The sequence below is a fragment of the Netta rufina genome, assembly GCF_964035555.1.
Source record: "Netta rufina genome assembly, chromosome: 3".
Taxonomy (NCBI): domain Eukaryota; kingdom Metazoa; phylum Chordata; class Aves; order Anseriformes; family Anatidae; genus Netta; species Netta rufina.
This window is the reverse complement of record NC_140125.1, coordinates 2,505,891-2,521,574: the sequence shown is the minus strand read 5'-3', so window position 1 is coordinate 2,521,574 and position 15,684 is coordinate 2,505,891. Positions and strand designations below refer to the sequence as shown.

The 15,684-nt window shown below is 41.1% G+C and overlaps 1 protein-coding gene across 1 annotated transcript; it reads left to right on the top strand.

Annotated features, from left to right (window-relative positions):
• The first annotated feature begins 651 nt into the window (after nt 1-651).
• Nucleotides 652-15,196, top strand: CRNKL1 (crooked neck pre-mRNA splicing factor 1). The gene is made up of 14 exons (XM_084283333.1): nt 652-728; nt 990-1,142; nt 5,039-5,130; nt 5,237-5,395; nt 5,740-5,906; nt 6,414-6,592; nt 7,250-7,420; nt 8,118-8,309; nt 9,008-9,067; nt 10,328-10,408; nt 12,852-13,091; nt 13,524-13,625; nt 14,225-14,473; nt 14,944-15,196. The coding sequence occupies exons 1-14, from the start codon at nt 681-683 to the stop codon at nt 15,109-15,111; spliced, it is 2,061 nt and encodes a 686-aa protein (XP_084139459.1). The 5' UTR covers nt 652-680; the 3' UTR covers nt 15,112-15,196.
• Nucleotides 15,197-15,684: the final 488 nt, after the last annotated feature.

Sequence of the window (15,684 nt, the reverse complement as noted above, 5' to 3'; positions counted from 1 at the left end):
AACAGCTGTGAAGAAGTGCAATCAGATGGACTTCAGTGCCTGTTTCCTGTGAAACTCTCTCTGTATACAGGGTTACTGCCGGCACACACACATGTACAGTGTGCTCACAGTGCACATGCAGAAATAACGTAGACAATAACGCCTGCTGCATGCCTTCTACATGCTACACAGGAAATGTCCTTAACGGGACACAAATTGCTTTTGCATTTATTCACGTATATGTATTTGCACGCTACCTATCCGAGCAGTGCCCACCGCCGGTCCCCTCAAACTCTGAACAGCCTCGAGCCTGCAGCGCTGGGGATGAGAACGGCCTAGCGTTAACGGCAGCTCCGTGAGAGCTCGGTGCACTTTGGCCAAAGCAGAGCTCAGGTCGGTGGCACCGCAGTCAGAGGATCCTGACAGACAGGAACCGAACCGCACCGCCCTGAGAGGCCCTGAGGGGCCTGAAGGGTCCTGAGGGGGCCCTGAGGGGCACGGGGCCTCCGGCCGTGACGGGCACTAACCCGCTGCCCGCCGCCGCCCCGCCCCGCCCCGCCGTGCCGTGCCGTGCCGCTGCCGCTGCCGCTGCCGGGACGCGCCGCGGTTACCCCGGCAACGGCGCGCGGCGGGGCTGCGCGGGGGGCGGGAGCGGGAGCGGGGCGGGGCCGGCGCGGCGCGGCGCGGCGCGGGACGACAAGATGGCGTCTACGGCAGCCGGGAAGCAGCGGATCCCCAAAGTGGCCAAGGTGGCCGGGCGGCGGCTGGGGACGGGCCGAGGGGGAGGGGGAGGGAGCAGGAGCGGGGCACGGCACGGCACGGCACGGCACGGCACGGCACGGCACGGCACGAGGGGAGGCCCGGCCCGGCCCGGCCCGGCCCAGCTGGGCCCTGGCCCCTGGCCCCTGGCCCCGGCTCGGCGACTGAGGCCCGAGCTCGTCCTCGTCGTGACGGGAGGTTGCGGTTGCGCGTTGGAAGGGGGAAGCGTTAACCGGGCCTTCGCTTCGTAGGTGAAAAACAAAGCACCCGCCGAAGTCCAGATCACAGCGGAGCAGCTGTTAAGGGAGGCAAAGGAGAGAGAGCTCGAGCTTCTCCCACCACCTCCTCAGCAGAAGATCACAGATGTCGAAGAGCTAAACGATTACAAACTTCGGAAAAGGAAGGTAAAAGCAAAAATAAATTTAAAAAATATTAATAAAAAAATCTATAAAGCACCAAAATTTTAATATGCTTAATTTAAACGCAGTGTTCTTCATATTTATTATTTCTGCATTTTTTACGCTTTAAAAAATAGCACTTTGTTAGAAAAACTATTGTGTAAAAACTAAGGTATAAACATGTTTAACGAAATTTGGTAATACATGTTATGTGTCTGCGTTCAGTATGTTTCAAGCATTGCAAGGTGGGTTGCATACGTGATTTGTATGTAGCTTCTTCACAAATATTGTGGCAGTTGGTATGATGTAACGTTAGCAATCGTTGTAGTAGTGCTGGTGATATTTCCATGTCAACTGTTTAAAAAAACCCACAGTGTTCACAAGCAATACTTCTGTTTTGTAGAACTAAAGCGTTGTGGGACACCCATTAGAACAGATTTCTGTACTAATCATGCTTATTTCTTGACAGTTGTCTTGAAACAACCATTTTGCATGTGAGATTAGAGGTATATTTTTTTTCTTTATTGAAAAGGACTGCTTTGCTTGAACAAACTAGGCTTGATCAGTTACTTTTTAGATATAGTCAACAACTAGAGACAAACTTTTTATTTTTTTTTATTTGCTTGTATGAATTGCAATAAAAAGCCACCACATTGGCTGTGTTTGAACCGTATTTAGCCACATGTTTTATACCAATAGTATTGATCTTGACAGCAGCCGAACACAACACTGTCACCATCGCACTGAGCTGTGAAATTTATTACATTTGAAGCCAAAATATTAATTCCAGGGAATAATCACAAGGCAGCATGCTTTAAAGAAAAACGTAAAACAATGCTGTATACAAATCAAAGCGGATAAACTTAAGCTGGTGCATTCAAGTGTATTCATGGTCACGCAGACTAGATTCCATCTGACACTGGAATTGCTAACCAGGAGACTGAAAAAGAGTTCACAGTTTTAGTGCTCTCAGTTACTGTTCCATCAATATTTCAGGTATCAGCTTGCAGGAACTTGAGTTTAGTCCTTATCTGTATAGCAATCAACATTTTTAGCTGCTCTGTTATGCAGTTTTTAGGAAGTGCTGTGTTGAGTATGTATTGTCACTACATCTGTGTAGATGTAGAGAGATGTAGGAGAGCACCTGAAGAGCAGCACAAAGGAATTCCAGCTGTTCCAGCCCATACATCACCTTCATCAGGGGCCCAACTTCAATGTGTCTCTGTGCTAAGCAATAGAATGAGGTGTAAAGAAGGGGAGTTACAGATGTACACGCACCTGCAGGGCTGTGACCTCATTGGCATTAGTGGTGGGTTGGCTCTCCTGGAGTGCTGGGATGGAAGGACATGGGCTCTTTAGGAAGGACGGACAGGGAAGGTTAGGAGGGGATGTTGCCCGCTAATGTCAGTGAGCAGCTGGAGTGCCTGGAGCTCTGCCTGGAGAGCTGATGAGTCAGGATTACAGAGAGGGTGGGTATGGGCCACATTATATAGTGGGAGTCTGCTACAGGCCAACTGCGCAGGAAGGTAAAGCAGATGAAGTCCACTACAGGCAGCTAGAAGCAGCCTCTTGTTCACAAGTCTGGGTGGTCCTCGGGGAGACTTCAACCACCCTGATACCTGTCATACAGCAGGGTGTGGGCAATCCGGGAGGTTCCTGGGATGCATTGCTGACAACTTTCTTCTCCATGTGATAGAGGAGCCAACAAGGAGAGGTGCTATGCTAGACCTCATTCTCACCAACAGAGAGGCTGGTGGGGAATCTGAAAGTCAAGAGCAGCCGTGGCTGCAGTGACTGTGGGAAGTTGCAGTTGAGGATCCTTAGGCCAACGTGGAGGGAGCACAGAAAGCTCTCTACTCTGGGCTTCAGGAGAGCAGACTTTGGCCTCTTCAGGGATCTGCTTGGTGTGGTGTACCAAGGGATGTGGCCCTGAAGGGAAGAGGGGCTAAGAAAGCTGGTTAATATTAAGGATCATCTCCTCCCAGCTCAGGAGCGATATGCATCCCAACAGAGTGGAAGCTGTGCAAAAATGCTAGGAAACCTGTATGGATGAACAAGGAGTTCCTGGCCAAATTCAGACAGCAAAAGGAGGCCTACAGAGGGTGGAAGGAAGGACAGCTAGCCTGGGAGGGTTACAAAGACATTGTCTGAGCAGCTGGAGATTAACTTAGGAAAGCGAAAGTCCTGTTAGAATTAAATTTGGACATGCACATCAGGGGCAACAAGAAAGGGTTCTGTAGGTACATGTATATCAGTGATAAACAGAAGACTAGGGAAACTTTAGGCTCTCTCCCTAAGGAAACGGGAGACCTGGTCACCCACGGTAGAGGCAAAGGCTGAGGTATTCAAGGACTTTTTTGCCTCAGTCTTCACTGACAAGAGCTCCAGCCACATGGACTGGGCCCCAGCAGGTAAAGTTAGGGACTGGAAGAATGAAGAACCACACAGAGTAGGAGAAGATCAGGTTTGAGACAGCCTAAGGAAACTAAAGGTGCGTAAGTCTGCTGGACCTGATGATATATATCATCATATCCCTCATGGGTCCTGAGGGAACTGGGGGATGTAGTTGCTAAGTGACTGTCCATCATATTTGAGAAGCTGTGGCCATCTGGTGAAGTTCCGACTGACTGGAAGAGGGGAAACATAACGTCCCATTTTTAAAAAGGAAAGAAGAGGAAAACCCAGGGAACTACAGGCCAGTCAATCTCACCTCTGTGCCTGGCAAGATTGTGGGGCAGATCCTCGTGGAGAATAAGGAGGTGATTGGTGACAGCCAGCATGGCTTCACTAAGGACAGGTTGTGCTTGACAAATCTGGTGTTCTTCTACAATGGGGTTACAACATTAGTGGAGAGGGGAAGAGCACTGGGGACTGACACTGTTTAACATCTTTGTGTGTGATGTGGACAGTGAAATTGAGTGCACCTTCAGCAAGTTTGCTGATGACATCGAGCTGTGTGGTGCGCTCGGCATGCTGGAGGGATGTTATTCAGAGGAACCTGTACAGGCTTGAGAGGTGGGCCTGGGTGAACCTCATGAGCTTCAACAAGGCCAAGTGCAAAGTCCTGCACCTGGGCTTGGGAAGTCCCAAGCACAAATACAGGCTGGGTGGAGAATGGATTGAGAGCAGCCCTGAGGAGAAGGACCTGGGGGTGTTGATGAGAAGCCCAACATGAGCCAGCAACATATGCTTGCAGCCCAGAAAGGCACCCATACCTTGGCCTGTACCAAAAGCAGCATGGCAATAGGGTGAGGGAGGGGATTGTCCCCCTCTGCTCTGCTTTCATGAGACCCCACCTGGAGCCTGCATTCAGCTCTGGGGCCCCAGCACAAGAAGGACATGGAAGTATGAGAATGAGCCCAGAGGAGGGCACAAAGATGGAGCACCTCTGTTATGAAGCCAGGCTGAGGGAGTTGGGGTGGTTCAGCTTGGAGAGAAGGCTCCAAGCAGACCATAGAGTGGCCGTCTAGTGCCTAAAGGGACTAGCTGGAGAGCTGGGGAGGGACTCTGTCAGGGAGTGCAAAGATAAGACAAAGATTAATGACTTTAATTAAAAAACTGGATTCAAATTAGACATTCAGAAGAAATTCTTTACTGTGAGGGTGGTGATGCACTGGAACAGGCTGCCCAGAGAAGCTATGGTGGATGCCCCATCCCTGGAAGTGTTTTAAGGCCAGGTTGGACGGGGCTTTGAGGAACCTCAAAATGATGGAAGGTGTCCCTGACCATGGTGAGGGGTTGGAAATAGATATCTTTTAGGTCTCTTCCAACTCAAACCGTTCTGTGATTCTATGCAAGACATTTAGAGTTCATTCTAGTAATAATAATCTGTAAGCCATTTATAAAAAGATTGGTCTGCACAGAAGAATTTTTTTTACTTACAGAAATAATTTTTTTCTCAGACTTTTGAAGATAACATAAGAAAAAACAGAACTGTTATCAGTAACTGGATAAAGTACGCACAATGGGAGGAAAGCCTAAAAGAAATACAGAGGTAATTATGATATAGCTGTAGATCTCTTAAACCTCTTAAGAAACATTGATAACCACTGTCTTAGAGGCATGTTAAATGCACAACTTAACTTTTCTTTGCTTTCCAGAGCCCGTTCCATTTACGAGCGTGCTCTAGATGTAGACTACAGAAATGTCACACTCTGGCTGAAATATGCAGAAATGGAAATGAAGAACCGCCAGGTTAATCATGCCCGAAACATTTGGGATCGAGCCATTACCACCCTCCCTAGGGTGAACCAGTTCTGGTACGTTTACAGAGAATGGAACGTTTCTTTTACCCCCAAAGAGATCTTTTGTTTTGTTTTGTTCTGGCATCATGCAAAAGTACATTGTCTTTCTGCAGTTCTTCAGGCTAGCCAGAGGTAAAGGCTTAGTTTTGGAATAGTTGTATACTTTTCAAATGGTAAGAGTATGGAGAGAAGGATATTCATGTTTCTGCATGCTGCCCATCACAACACTACAGGTGTTTCTGGAGTGCAAGTGGGGAATAGGTGTAGAAGTCACAGTGATGCTTGTATTAAGCACTTGAAAAATGATTAAAATTTATGTACTTACAAAGTGATCGTAACACTTGATCCTGTTTTCCAAGGTATAAATATACTTACATGGAAGAGATGTTGGGGAATGTTGCTGGATCTCGTCAGGTGTTTGAACGTTGGATGGAGTGGCAACCAGAGGAGCAAGCCTGGCATTCCTATATTAACTTCGAGCTGAGATACAAGGAGGTGGATAGGGCACGTACCATTTATGAGAGATATATCCTTTTTAGTGCGTGGTCACTGCTAGCCAAGTTTAGACTTCTTCATTTCTTGCTTGTCTATTCTGTCTCTAGGTATGTCCCTAGGCTCCTTTTTACCGGGGTGTGCTGGGGTAAAACACCATGCTGAGATCCAGCAGTTGGTATTGCACACACGCTTTGCCTCCAAATTCAGTTACGTGAATGGACATATCCTGCCACAACAGTGAATATGCAGGAGCACTCATACTTCTGGCTTTTTTGTAGTCGTCACTTATTTCAGTTTCCTCCTCAACCTTTTCCCTGACCTTTGTCTGACTTCTTTATATTTTTTAAGATTCAGGTTCTCAGTACTGAACATGAAGCCTTTGCATACTCAGAGCTGTTTTGTATTCTTCCCAGTTGTGTCCCTTGTATATATCATCTGTGGAAGTTGTTTCATATAGTCCATGAGTTTGTAGTCATTGGGAAGAATGAAATTTGAGATGTCTGATTCAAGTGCTACTGTTTCTTTAACGTAGCTCTACTTGTTATTGTTCACCCTGATGTGAAGAACTGGATCAAGTATGCTCGCTTTGAAGAGAAGCATTGTTACTTTGCTCACGCAAGGAAAGTATATGAGAGAGCAGTGGAGTTCTTTGGAGAAGACCATATGGATGAGCACTTGTATGTGGCTTTTGCAAAATTTGAGGAGAACCAGAAAGAAGTAAGACTTCCTTACATCAGGCTGATACTAACTATCCCCACAAGATTTCTTTTTGAATATCAAACTCCAGGCTGCTTAACGATCTCTTCAATACTTCTGTTTTTTTCCAAAATCATTGAGGTCTTACTGTAGTCTGAGTTAAGGAATCAGTTTTTTTGCCTAGCTCCTATTTGCCTTTTGGTGATATTGAGTAAATATATTCTAATAAAGTAAGCACAAAATCTACCAAACTTGAAAACAGCACCTTTAAATCCAATACCTGTCCTCAGATTTAAAAGTTCGACACTTTATATCAACTGACTGCTTGATAAAAAGAAGAATTACGTAAGCCATGTACTTCCCAGATGCTCTTGTTGAAGTGCTCAGGCTATTTAGTAATTCAAAACATTCTCTGAACTCCAGACCACAGACCCTTAAAAATATTTTAAATATTCCAAACCTGTAAATGACTAAGTGATGATAGATTTTGGTATTTATAGGTTTTGTGTTTTTTTTCCCCTTCAAGTCTTACTCTTCAGGGAGATTTGTGTTAGTCCTGTACTGAAACAATCATTTACGTTAAATACCGCTAAAAGGTCATTGACATACTAAAACACACATTATGGGGTAGAAGACTTGCATTCCAAATACAATTCAAGTGATGTTTAATGTTTTCAGTTTGAAAGAGTAAGGGTGATCTACAGATATGCCTTGGATAGAATTCCAAAACAGGACGCTCAAAATCTCTTCAAAAATTACACCATCTTTGAGAAGAAGTTTGGAGATAGAAGGGGAATTGAAGACATCATTGTCAGCAAGAGAAGATTCCAGTATGAAGAGGAGGTGAAGGTATTTATTACGGATATTCACTGGGCTCATCATACATCCACCTGCTGCTTAAGGGAAGCAAATGTCTCATAACAGGAAGACTGACTTTTTATTATATTTATTATTTTACCTGTGGTACTTCAGCCAAAAAATATTCCAAGAAATGTTCTTTGTGGAGACAGAATCCCATCCACAGGCGAGAGAACAATACTTGTGTTCACTGCTCTTTCATTTCTGCAGTCTAGTGTAGATGGTGGAGCCAAAGTTTTTGATTGCACTGAGAACTCATTACCCTTCACAAATTAGCTTGTAACTTATTCCTTCACTTCTGTTATGCAGTAACGTCTACTCATTTGTGCAGAAACACCTTTTTGTAAGGAAACTGATGTGCCATACCTATCTACTATTCACCAAATTATTCAATTCTGCACAGTTCTTCATTTCCTCTGCTCATACTTGGGTTTGCCTTCTCAAAGAACGTTTGTAGGTAAAAATAAAAACAGAGAAATAACGACACTTGCACCAACCTTAACCCCAAACTCCTCCCCTCAAAACCTCTACCTCTAGCATACCGGAGACTGACAATTTTTACTAATATTTCAGTGATTAGTTTTAAAAGAGAAATTCCTACATAGAAACTGTAAGCAAAGGAACAAATGTTGTTATTTCCAGTTACTGACATTTCTTTCCTATTTCTCTGCTCCCATCTTTCTGAAAGGCAAATCCACATAATTATGATGCATGGTTTGACTACTTAAGGTTAGTTGAAAGCGATGCAGATGCAGAGACTGTCCGAGAAGTGTACGAAAGAGCCATTGCCAACGTTCCTCCAATTCAAGAGAAGAGACACTGGAAGAGATATATTTATCTTTGGATTAACTATGCATTATATGAAGAGCTGGAAGCAAAGGCAAGTAGTAATTCTAAGTCTTTTTCTTTCCCAGGTATTTTCCTTACACTAAATAGCTACAGATACGTTAATACAAAAAAAAAAAAAGTTTTGTGTCATTTGCTACATTATTTGCTATTTAAATCTTTCCCTCTATACACAGACACTTGCATTTGTGTGTAACATCTCCCTTACATGGGAGACAAGTATTTAAGCTTCACTATTTCTTTTGTTTATCAGTCATAACATTAATTTACAAATACAGTGGTATTACAAGTAGTATGATAAAACTATTTGTGAAGTTCTGCGAAGCAGATAAATTCTCACTACAGTGGCTTTTCAAGACTTTGTCTATCAGTCAAGTTATCTTGTTATCAGTCATGTAATATAGCTGTGCTTTATTTCATAAAATCATAGTTCTGTGTCTGGTAAAAGGAAAAAAGATATTTTTTTTCACCCTAAATGCAACACTATTGGTATAATTGTATCATTCTTAATGAGGAACCTTGTTTCAAAAGACTTAATGACACTCAGAAGTTACTATCTTTTAAATTGTGCATACAGATATGTAGAAAAATATATATTTTTAAGTATATGTGATTCTAAACTCCTGTGCTTAAAAATACTCTGTTCTGCATTTGGTAATCACTGTGTGATATAAAACTGTGTAGCATAATCTGAGTAGTGAATGAAATATTTAGTTTTGCCTGTTCTTACAGGATCCAGAGCGAACCAGACAAGTTTATCAGGCATGTATTGAGCTCATTCCCCACAAGAAGGTATGGCTCCTTCAAGTTCATATAAAGTCTTGGATTAAAATCCTTAGGACTGAGATCCTTTAGTTTTCTGCCCTTACTTCTTTCCACTATTTTCTGGTTCAGAAGTCCCTTAATTTGTCTTTAATCAGGCATAGTGTAGAAAGCAAGGCTGAGGTGCATAAGCCCCTCCAAAATGCTACTAGCACATTTCTGAAGACACTGCTCAAGAACAAGGGAGGTATTTATACATGGTTTTAAGTAGACTCCCTTCCAGTTTCATAGTTAATTTTCCAAAATCCATAGTGTGTGCACCCTCCCCCCCCATTTAAGGCATAAGTTGTCTGTAACTTGCATCATCACTGGGAAACAGTAGGCTACACACTGATGTCAGATTTCCTCGTACAGAATGAAATTAATGTTTCATCAGTATTTTGAAGTGATCAAGAATGCTACAAAAAGCTGAAATATCACATACTTAGTGGACACTTCAGTGCTGTTAAATGGTAGAAGATTGTTCTATCTCTTCTTTTCCCTTAATTTACTCCTCAAGTTAGTTCTTTCATACCTGTTCTCAACCTGTTTGTTTGTAGTCTTTGCAAAATATCTGTTAGTCAATTTTATGTAGAGTTACCACCTTTTGTAGTAACTATTTCTAATTGTTTACCTGGTCCCAGCTGAGGGAGGTACATTTCATAAACCATCATTAGAGTTTACATCCTCCATTACAGTCTTCAATACCTGACTTTCTGACTTTTTGGTGTTGTTTTTTTGTTTTTTTTTTCCTAGTGAATTTTAACTAAAATATCTGCATGGCCAAACCTTGAAAACAATTAACCAACATGTTGCTTTGGAATGTCAAGAAATCTTAGTCCCTGTACTTAGTCCTTCTCTAATCTGTCATTTGTCACGTCATATGAGTATCAACTAGATGGATTAGTGTTAATCTATAATAATTAAGAGTTGATTAGCAATTTTTTTTTGAGTAATAGCTGATGTTTTACCAATCAGTTGATTGATTTAGTGTTTTTTTTCCTTGGAGAGACTTCTGTCCTGGCTATTTTTACTTTCCATCCATGGTAGAATAAATTGTCTTGGAGTAGAGAGTTTGTTTTAGGTTGCAGTCTCTCATCAATTTCAGCAGGAAAACACAGAAGTCAAATGCAACTAACTGCAGTAGCAATAATGTGTCTCTGTATGTAGACAGAGGTGATTTTTAGTGAACACGTGCAAATTAATTGCTAAGCTTCCAACCCAGGCATCACATTGTTGTTTTTCTTTCAGTTTACATTTGCCAAAATATGGCTGCTGTATGCACAATTTGAAATACGACAGAAAAATCTTCCACTTGCCAGAAGAGCTTTGGTAAGCTTTGGTTAATTCCATAATTGACTTTACTAACTAATAGTAACAAGGGAATGACATTAAAAGATCTTAAATTGTCCTTTATAAATCACTACTAATCCACTTAAATAAAGCATTCTAGAAAATCTGCAGGGACCAGTATTTACTGTCATGTATGATTTAAAACGAAGCATAGCTTGATACGATGAATTAGCCACGGACTGAAATGAATGCATCTTTCCCGTTTCAGTTGACAAAACATACATCTTAACACAAGAGTACCCAAATAAGCTTAGTACACTTGAAAATTTTTAACCGCTGGTGATTTGTTTGAACGATACTTATACTAACAATAGCTGTTTAAAAAGCCAAATCAGTAGGCGTTTTTTGACTCTCAGAAATTCAGACTTGCATAATAGATTAAGTCCCAGCTACTTGGTTGCTGACAAAAGCAATCATGGGGACTTTGGGGCAGCTCGAGAGCTTCTCTTCAGTATTCACTACCATGTCAGAGAATGATGGAATGCATTTTGGCAAGAAAACCTTCTAAAATGAAAAATTTGCTTTCCCCTTGGTTCAGATACTTTCAATAATTTGGGTGACTGTTAGGAATTTGGAGAGAAAGATAGTAATGGTAGCAGTTGAGGTGGCTTGATTTTAAAGAGGAAATTGATTGTACGCATGTCACAGTGATGATAAGATTATAAATGTGAATGGCCTTCTGTAGCTGACACTGGATCAAGTTTACCCTCTAATGTGCTAATAAAACTTTCTGTTGAGCTGGACTACTGCCCCTGGCCAGAAAAAAACAAACAAACAAACAAAAAAAAACCACAACAACAACACAAAGCAGAGGGATTAAGTCCACTGTGAGGCTGTTAATGTCTCCCTGCAGGAGAGGACAACCATCTGTCTTGAAGCACACTTCTGTTCTAGTTTAGTTTAAGATGCTTCCAAATTACCTTAGTCACCAATCAGCACCCTGCTTCCAGACCTTTTGTTTTAGGCATAATAGTTTTAGTATATTCTGGAAAGGCTCTTTTGGTCTCTCTGGAAAACCACAGTTTCCTCAGTTTCTTTTAGACTTCTCTTCTTCCTATTGTTGTTTAATTTCTGTTGTTTAGTTTGACAGACCTTTTTGTAGTAGGTTACTTTGCTTATCTTTCAAACCAGCTTTTGTTGGTGCAGCCATAATCTTTTTTTGGGGGGGGGGATTGGACCTATATTTGGCATAAAGTTAACCTTGCTTTTGCAGTAAGTTGATTTTGAACCACCTCTTTGGCAAGAAGCCTTGCTTCTGTCCTGAGGTGAGTATCTAGGTCTCACACTGTCACCATGCAGAAGAACAGATTCAACTCCTGATCCTGAAGCTCTTGTCAGCATGCGGGCAGTACATTGTTATGCCTTATTTTTCACTGGCTGCAGATGTTGCATGGATTCTTTGTTTTCTTAGGGTTTGAGAAACGCTGGGACTTGGAGCCAGGACAGGCTGAACCCTATGCTGCTTAAGAAATAGTAGTGGGGTGGGCCATGGGGAAGAACCAAGCGTATTTTGAAACAGAAAATGCATATTTAGAGCTGGAGAGACCTAATGGTGACCAAATCAGTATTTCAGAGTTTTGATTTCCTCCATTTTTGTTAAGTACCAATATAGGGAATGTGTAGTGAAGCTGTGCAGGAGAATTGCATTAAGGGAATTTGGTCTCAAATTACTTATTCATACCAGCTGGAAGGAGCAGAGGTTTCAGTGCCTAATAAATAATCTTTGTCTTCAGAAATGTGTCAGAGTGAAGCTCACTATATACATGTCATAGGTGTGGTCAGTCTTAACTATTGCTTCAAAAGATTCCCAAATTAAAAATCAGAAACTGCTTTCTCATGGCTTGATACTTGTGGCTGAGGACAGACAGTTTTGTTCAGATGCTGAAGCATATCAAAACAAATTTGGTTTAAACTTTCTTCTCCATCTATCCATTACTGTAAGTCAGCAGTCAGGTAATGTGGACAATTCTCTATCTAATGATGCATAGTACTGGTGGTCCAGGAGATGGTTTCTCTTGGTATAATTTGTTTTATAAGGTACTTCAGAACTGCTTACCTGGAAGACTGGCACAGACTAGTACTGTGCTTTCTTCAGCTTTTGATGCAAGATGAAGCGTTCATTTGTTGAGCCATGGTGAGATTCAATTAATACTTCATGGCAAGTTGGTGTTATTTAAAAGTGTAACCAGGCAGAAAGTTTTCTGTTTTCAGGTTTTTGTTGATGTTTTACGTACGCAAACTCATTTTGCAGACATTGATTAGATTTCATATTAACCCTGACCAGTGTCTTAAAACAGACTCCGCTCAAAAATGCATTTCAGTTAAATACCAAACAGTAAAAAGTTGTTTAGAAATAGCAGGATTTTTTTTCTCCTCCTTGGCAGTATCTGTAAGTGTTTTTTGGCTTTTGACTTCTTAACAGGGAACATCCATAGGTAAATGTCCAAAAAACAAACTTTTTAAGGGTTATATTGAACTGGAGTTACAACTGCGAGAATTTGATCGTTGCCGAAAGTTGTATGAAAAATTCCTGGAATTTGCACCAGAAAACTGCACATCATGGATTAAATTTGCTGAACTGGAGACCATTCTTGGTGATATTGACAGAGCCCGTGCAATATATGAATTGGCTATTGGCCAGCCCCGGCTAGACATGCCAGAGGTAAGGGGGAAGATGAACTTAACATTTGAGTAATTTTAAGGTATTTGTTACATAGTGTGTCTAATTAAAATGTAAATGATCTAACAGCTTGAACAGAACCGCTTTCCATAGCGGCCTAGCCTGTGTCTCATTAATGTAGCATCTGTTTCTTAGCAGGGTACCACGAGACTATAAAACCCATGACAAAGAATGGAGAGAAACATGCTTACAGGAGTAAGCTAAATGGGTTATGTGGGCAAGATTTCATATTACTTAGTCTTAATCTTAGCTAGTACAGTGAATTAATACTCAGGTCTCTGAAATTCATTTTTACAATGTTCACATTTATCCATGCTCTTCCATTAAAAACTTTTTTTGGGGGCATTATCTCAGTATTAGATACAGGGTTGTTTGAAGAGGCTGTGAATGTAAGGAGAGACTTCTGTTTTGCAGGTTCTTTGGAAATCCTACATTGACTTTGAAATTGAGCAAGAGGAGTATGAGAAAACAAGAAATCTTTACCGCAGATTACTTCAACGGACACAGCATGTTAAGGTACTCAGAGTACAGAATTGGGCTTGAATTCAGTCCATGGTTGATGGAAAGCCTTGACTGCTTTGGTTACCTGGCTGTCTGAAATTGACTGAGAATCTAAGTTCAGTTTCATGTCAGTGGTATTAAAAGGGAAAATAAATTTTTAACTTTCCTATAACAAAAGGAATATCTTATATGAAAGAAGGCTTTGGAGAAGCTTTGGAAAGCAGCCCTCTTCCTGCTGAATTGCTTTGGAATTTTAGATTTTAAAATATTGGAAAGAAAAATTAGTTGTGATTTTCATGGTGTAATTTGGTGCTGTCATTTGACTGAATTCAAACAGATTTATCATGACCTGAAAATAAGCGCAAGAGATTTGCCAAAGTTGCTCATGTGAATATTCTGTCTTGTCAAAATGAGGTAAATACTACACGTGAAACAAACATGAAATTTCTGGGTATCTGCTTATAAAAAACAAAAGTACTTTAGACTTGCATTGATATTTCATTTTTTGGTTGCTTTGTTTTCTTTTAAACTATCATTTAACCTGTCATTTTTGTAAGACTTTAGGATGGATGTTTCACCTTGATTTTTTTTTTTTTTTTTTTTTTGTGCCACAGGTATGGATCAGCTTTGCACAGTTTGAACTATCCGCTGGAAGGGAAGAGAGTTTGTCAAGATGTCGGCAGATTTATGAAGAGGCTAATAAGGCAATGCGAAACTGTGAGGAGAAAGAGGAGAGAGTCATGCTTCTGGAATCCTGGAAGAACTTTGAAGAGGAATTCGGAACTGATACCACCAAAGAGAGAATAGAAAAACTTATGCCTGAAAAAATAAAGAAGAGGAGAAAACTGCAGGCTGAAGATGGGGTAAGAGAAAACATAATGCAAGTACTTTTTCTGAAGCTTTGATGGCTTTATGGTGGGATCTGATATTCCTTACAAATTCAGCAGTGATGAGTGCTCTAACTGCATACCAGTATTACTGCTCTGATTGAAGACAACCATTGGCGTGAAATACAGACTGTTAAGCTCCTTGCTCTTCAGCAGGCTAGGCAAATGAAACTAGCTGTAGGTAGTACTATACTGACAGTGTTTGTTTAGCAACTTGGAGAAACTAGGTAAGCTGTTAATCACATCTGCTTGGTTGTTATGCACAGCAGAAGTAGTACGGTCTCACACCCATTCAGCTTACTAGTTTTAGCTTCTATGGATGTTGTAACCAACATTAATTTTAATTTTATTTCATTTTTATGCTTATTAGAAGCATCTTCTAATAGCTAACATTAACATGCAAATTAAACCTGCTTTGTGTTTGTTTTTTTTTTTTTTTTCCGTAGTCTGATGCTGGCTGGGAGGAATATTATGATTATATTTTCCCAGAAGATACTGCCAATCAGCCTAATCTCAAACTACTTGCAATGGCTAAACTCTGGAAGAAACAGCAACAGGAGAGTGAAGCTGCAGAAGTGGATCCAGACAAAGACATTGATGAAAGCCAGCATTAATACATTGCCTTCCCCTGTTCCTTTTCTTGGGTGTTGTACAGTACTTTCATTGGTGATGAATAAATGTACTTGAAGGGTTTTACTATTTTTGACTTCAGAGAAATTCTTGTTTTGAAAAAAAAGTACTGTATTGGAGGTGATTCTCTTTTATCATGTCTTATTTCTAGCAACTGAAAGGCAGCATCCTGAGGCAAGTACAGGAATCTGCAGCAGTCTGAGAACTGTAAGTGGACAGCAGCTTTGTTTTTAGGACAAGACTAACTGTTTTCTCAGGCTCCTAGAAAACATCACAGTACTGCACAGGGATATTAACTTGCCAAGACAACAGATCTACTTTATTTAATGGGAAAGATATCTTCAGCTCATTCTTCATTTGACTTTTTTTTTTCCAGTAGTTCTGTAAAATATGTATGATCCGGTAGATAGTTGAAAACAGTATATACTATTGATTGCAATCTGTTCAACTTCCTACCAAGGTCAATTTTTATCCCAGAAAACTATTCAGGATGGACAATAATAGAAACTAAGTATACTGAAACTAACACCTGAAAGACAATTCTATAGAAATTAGTA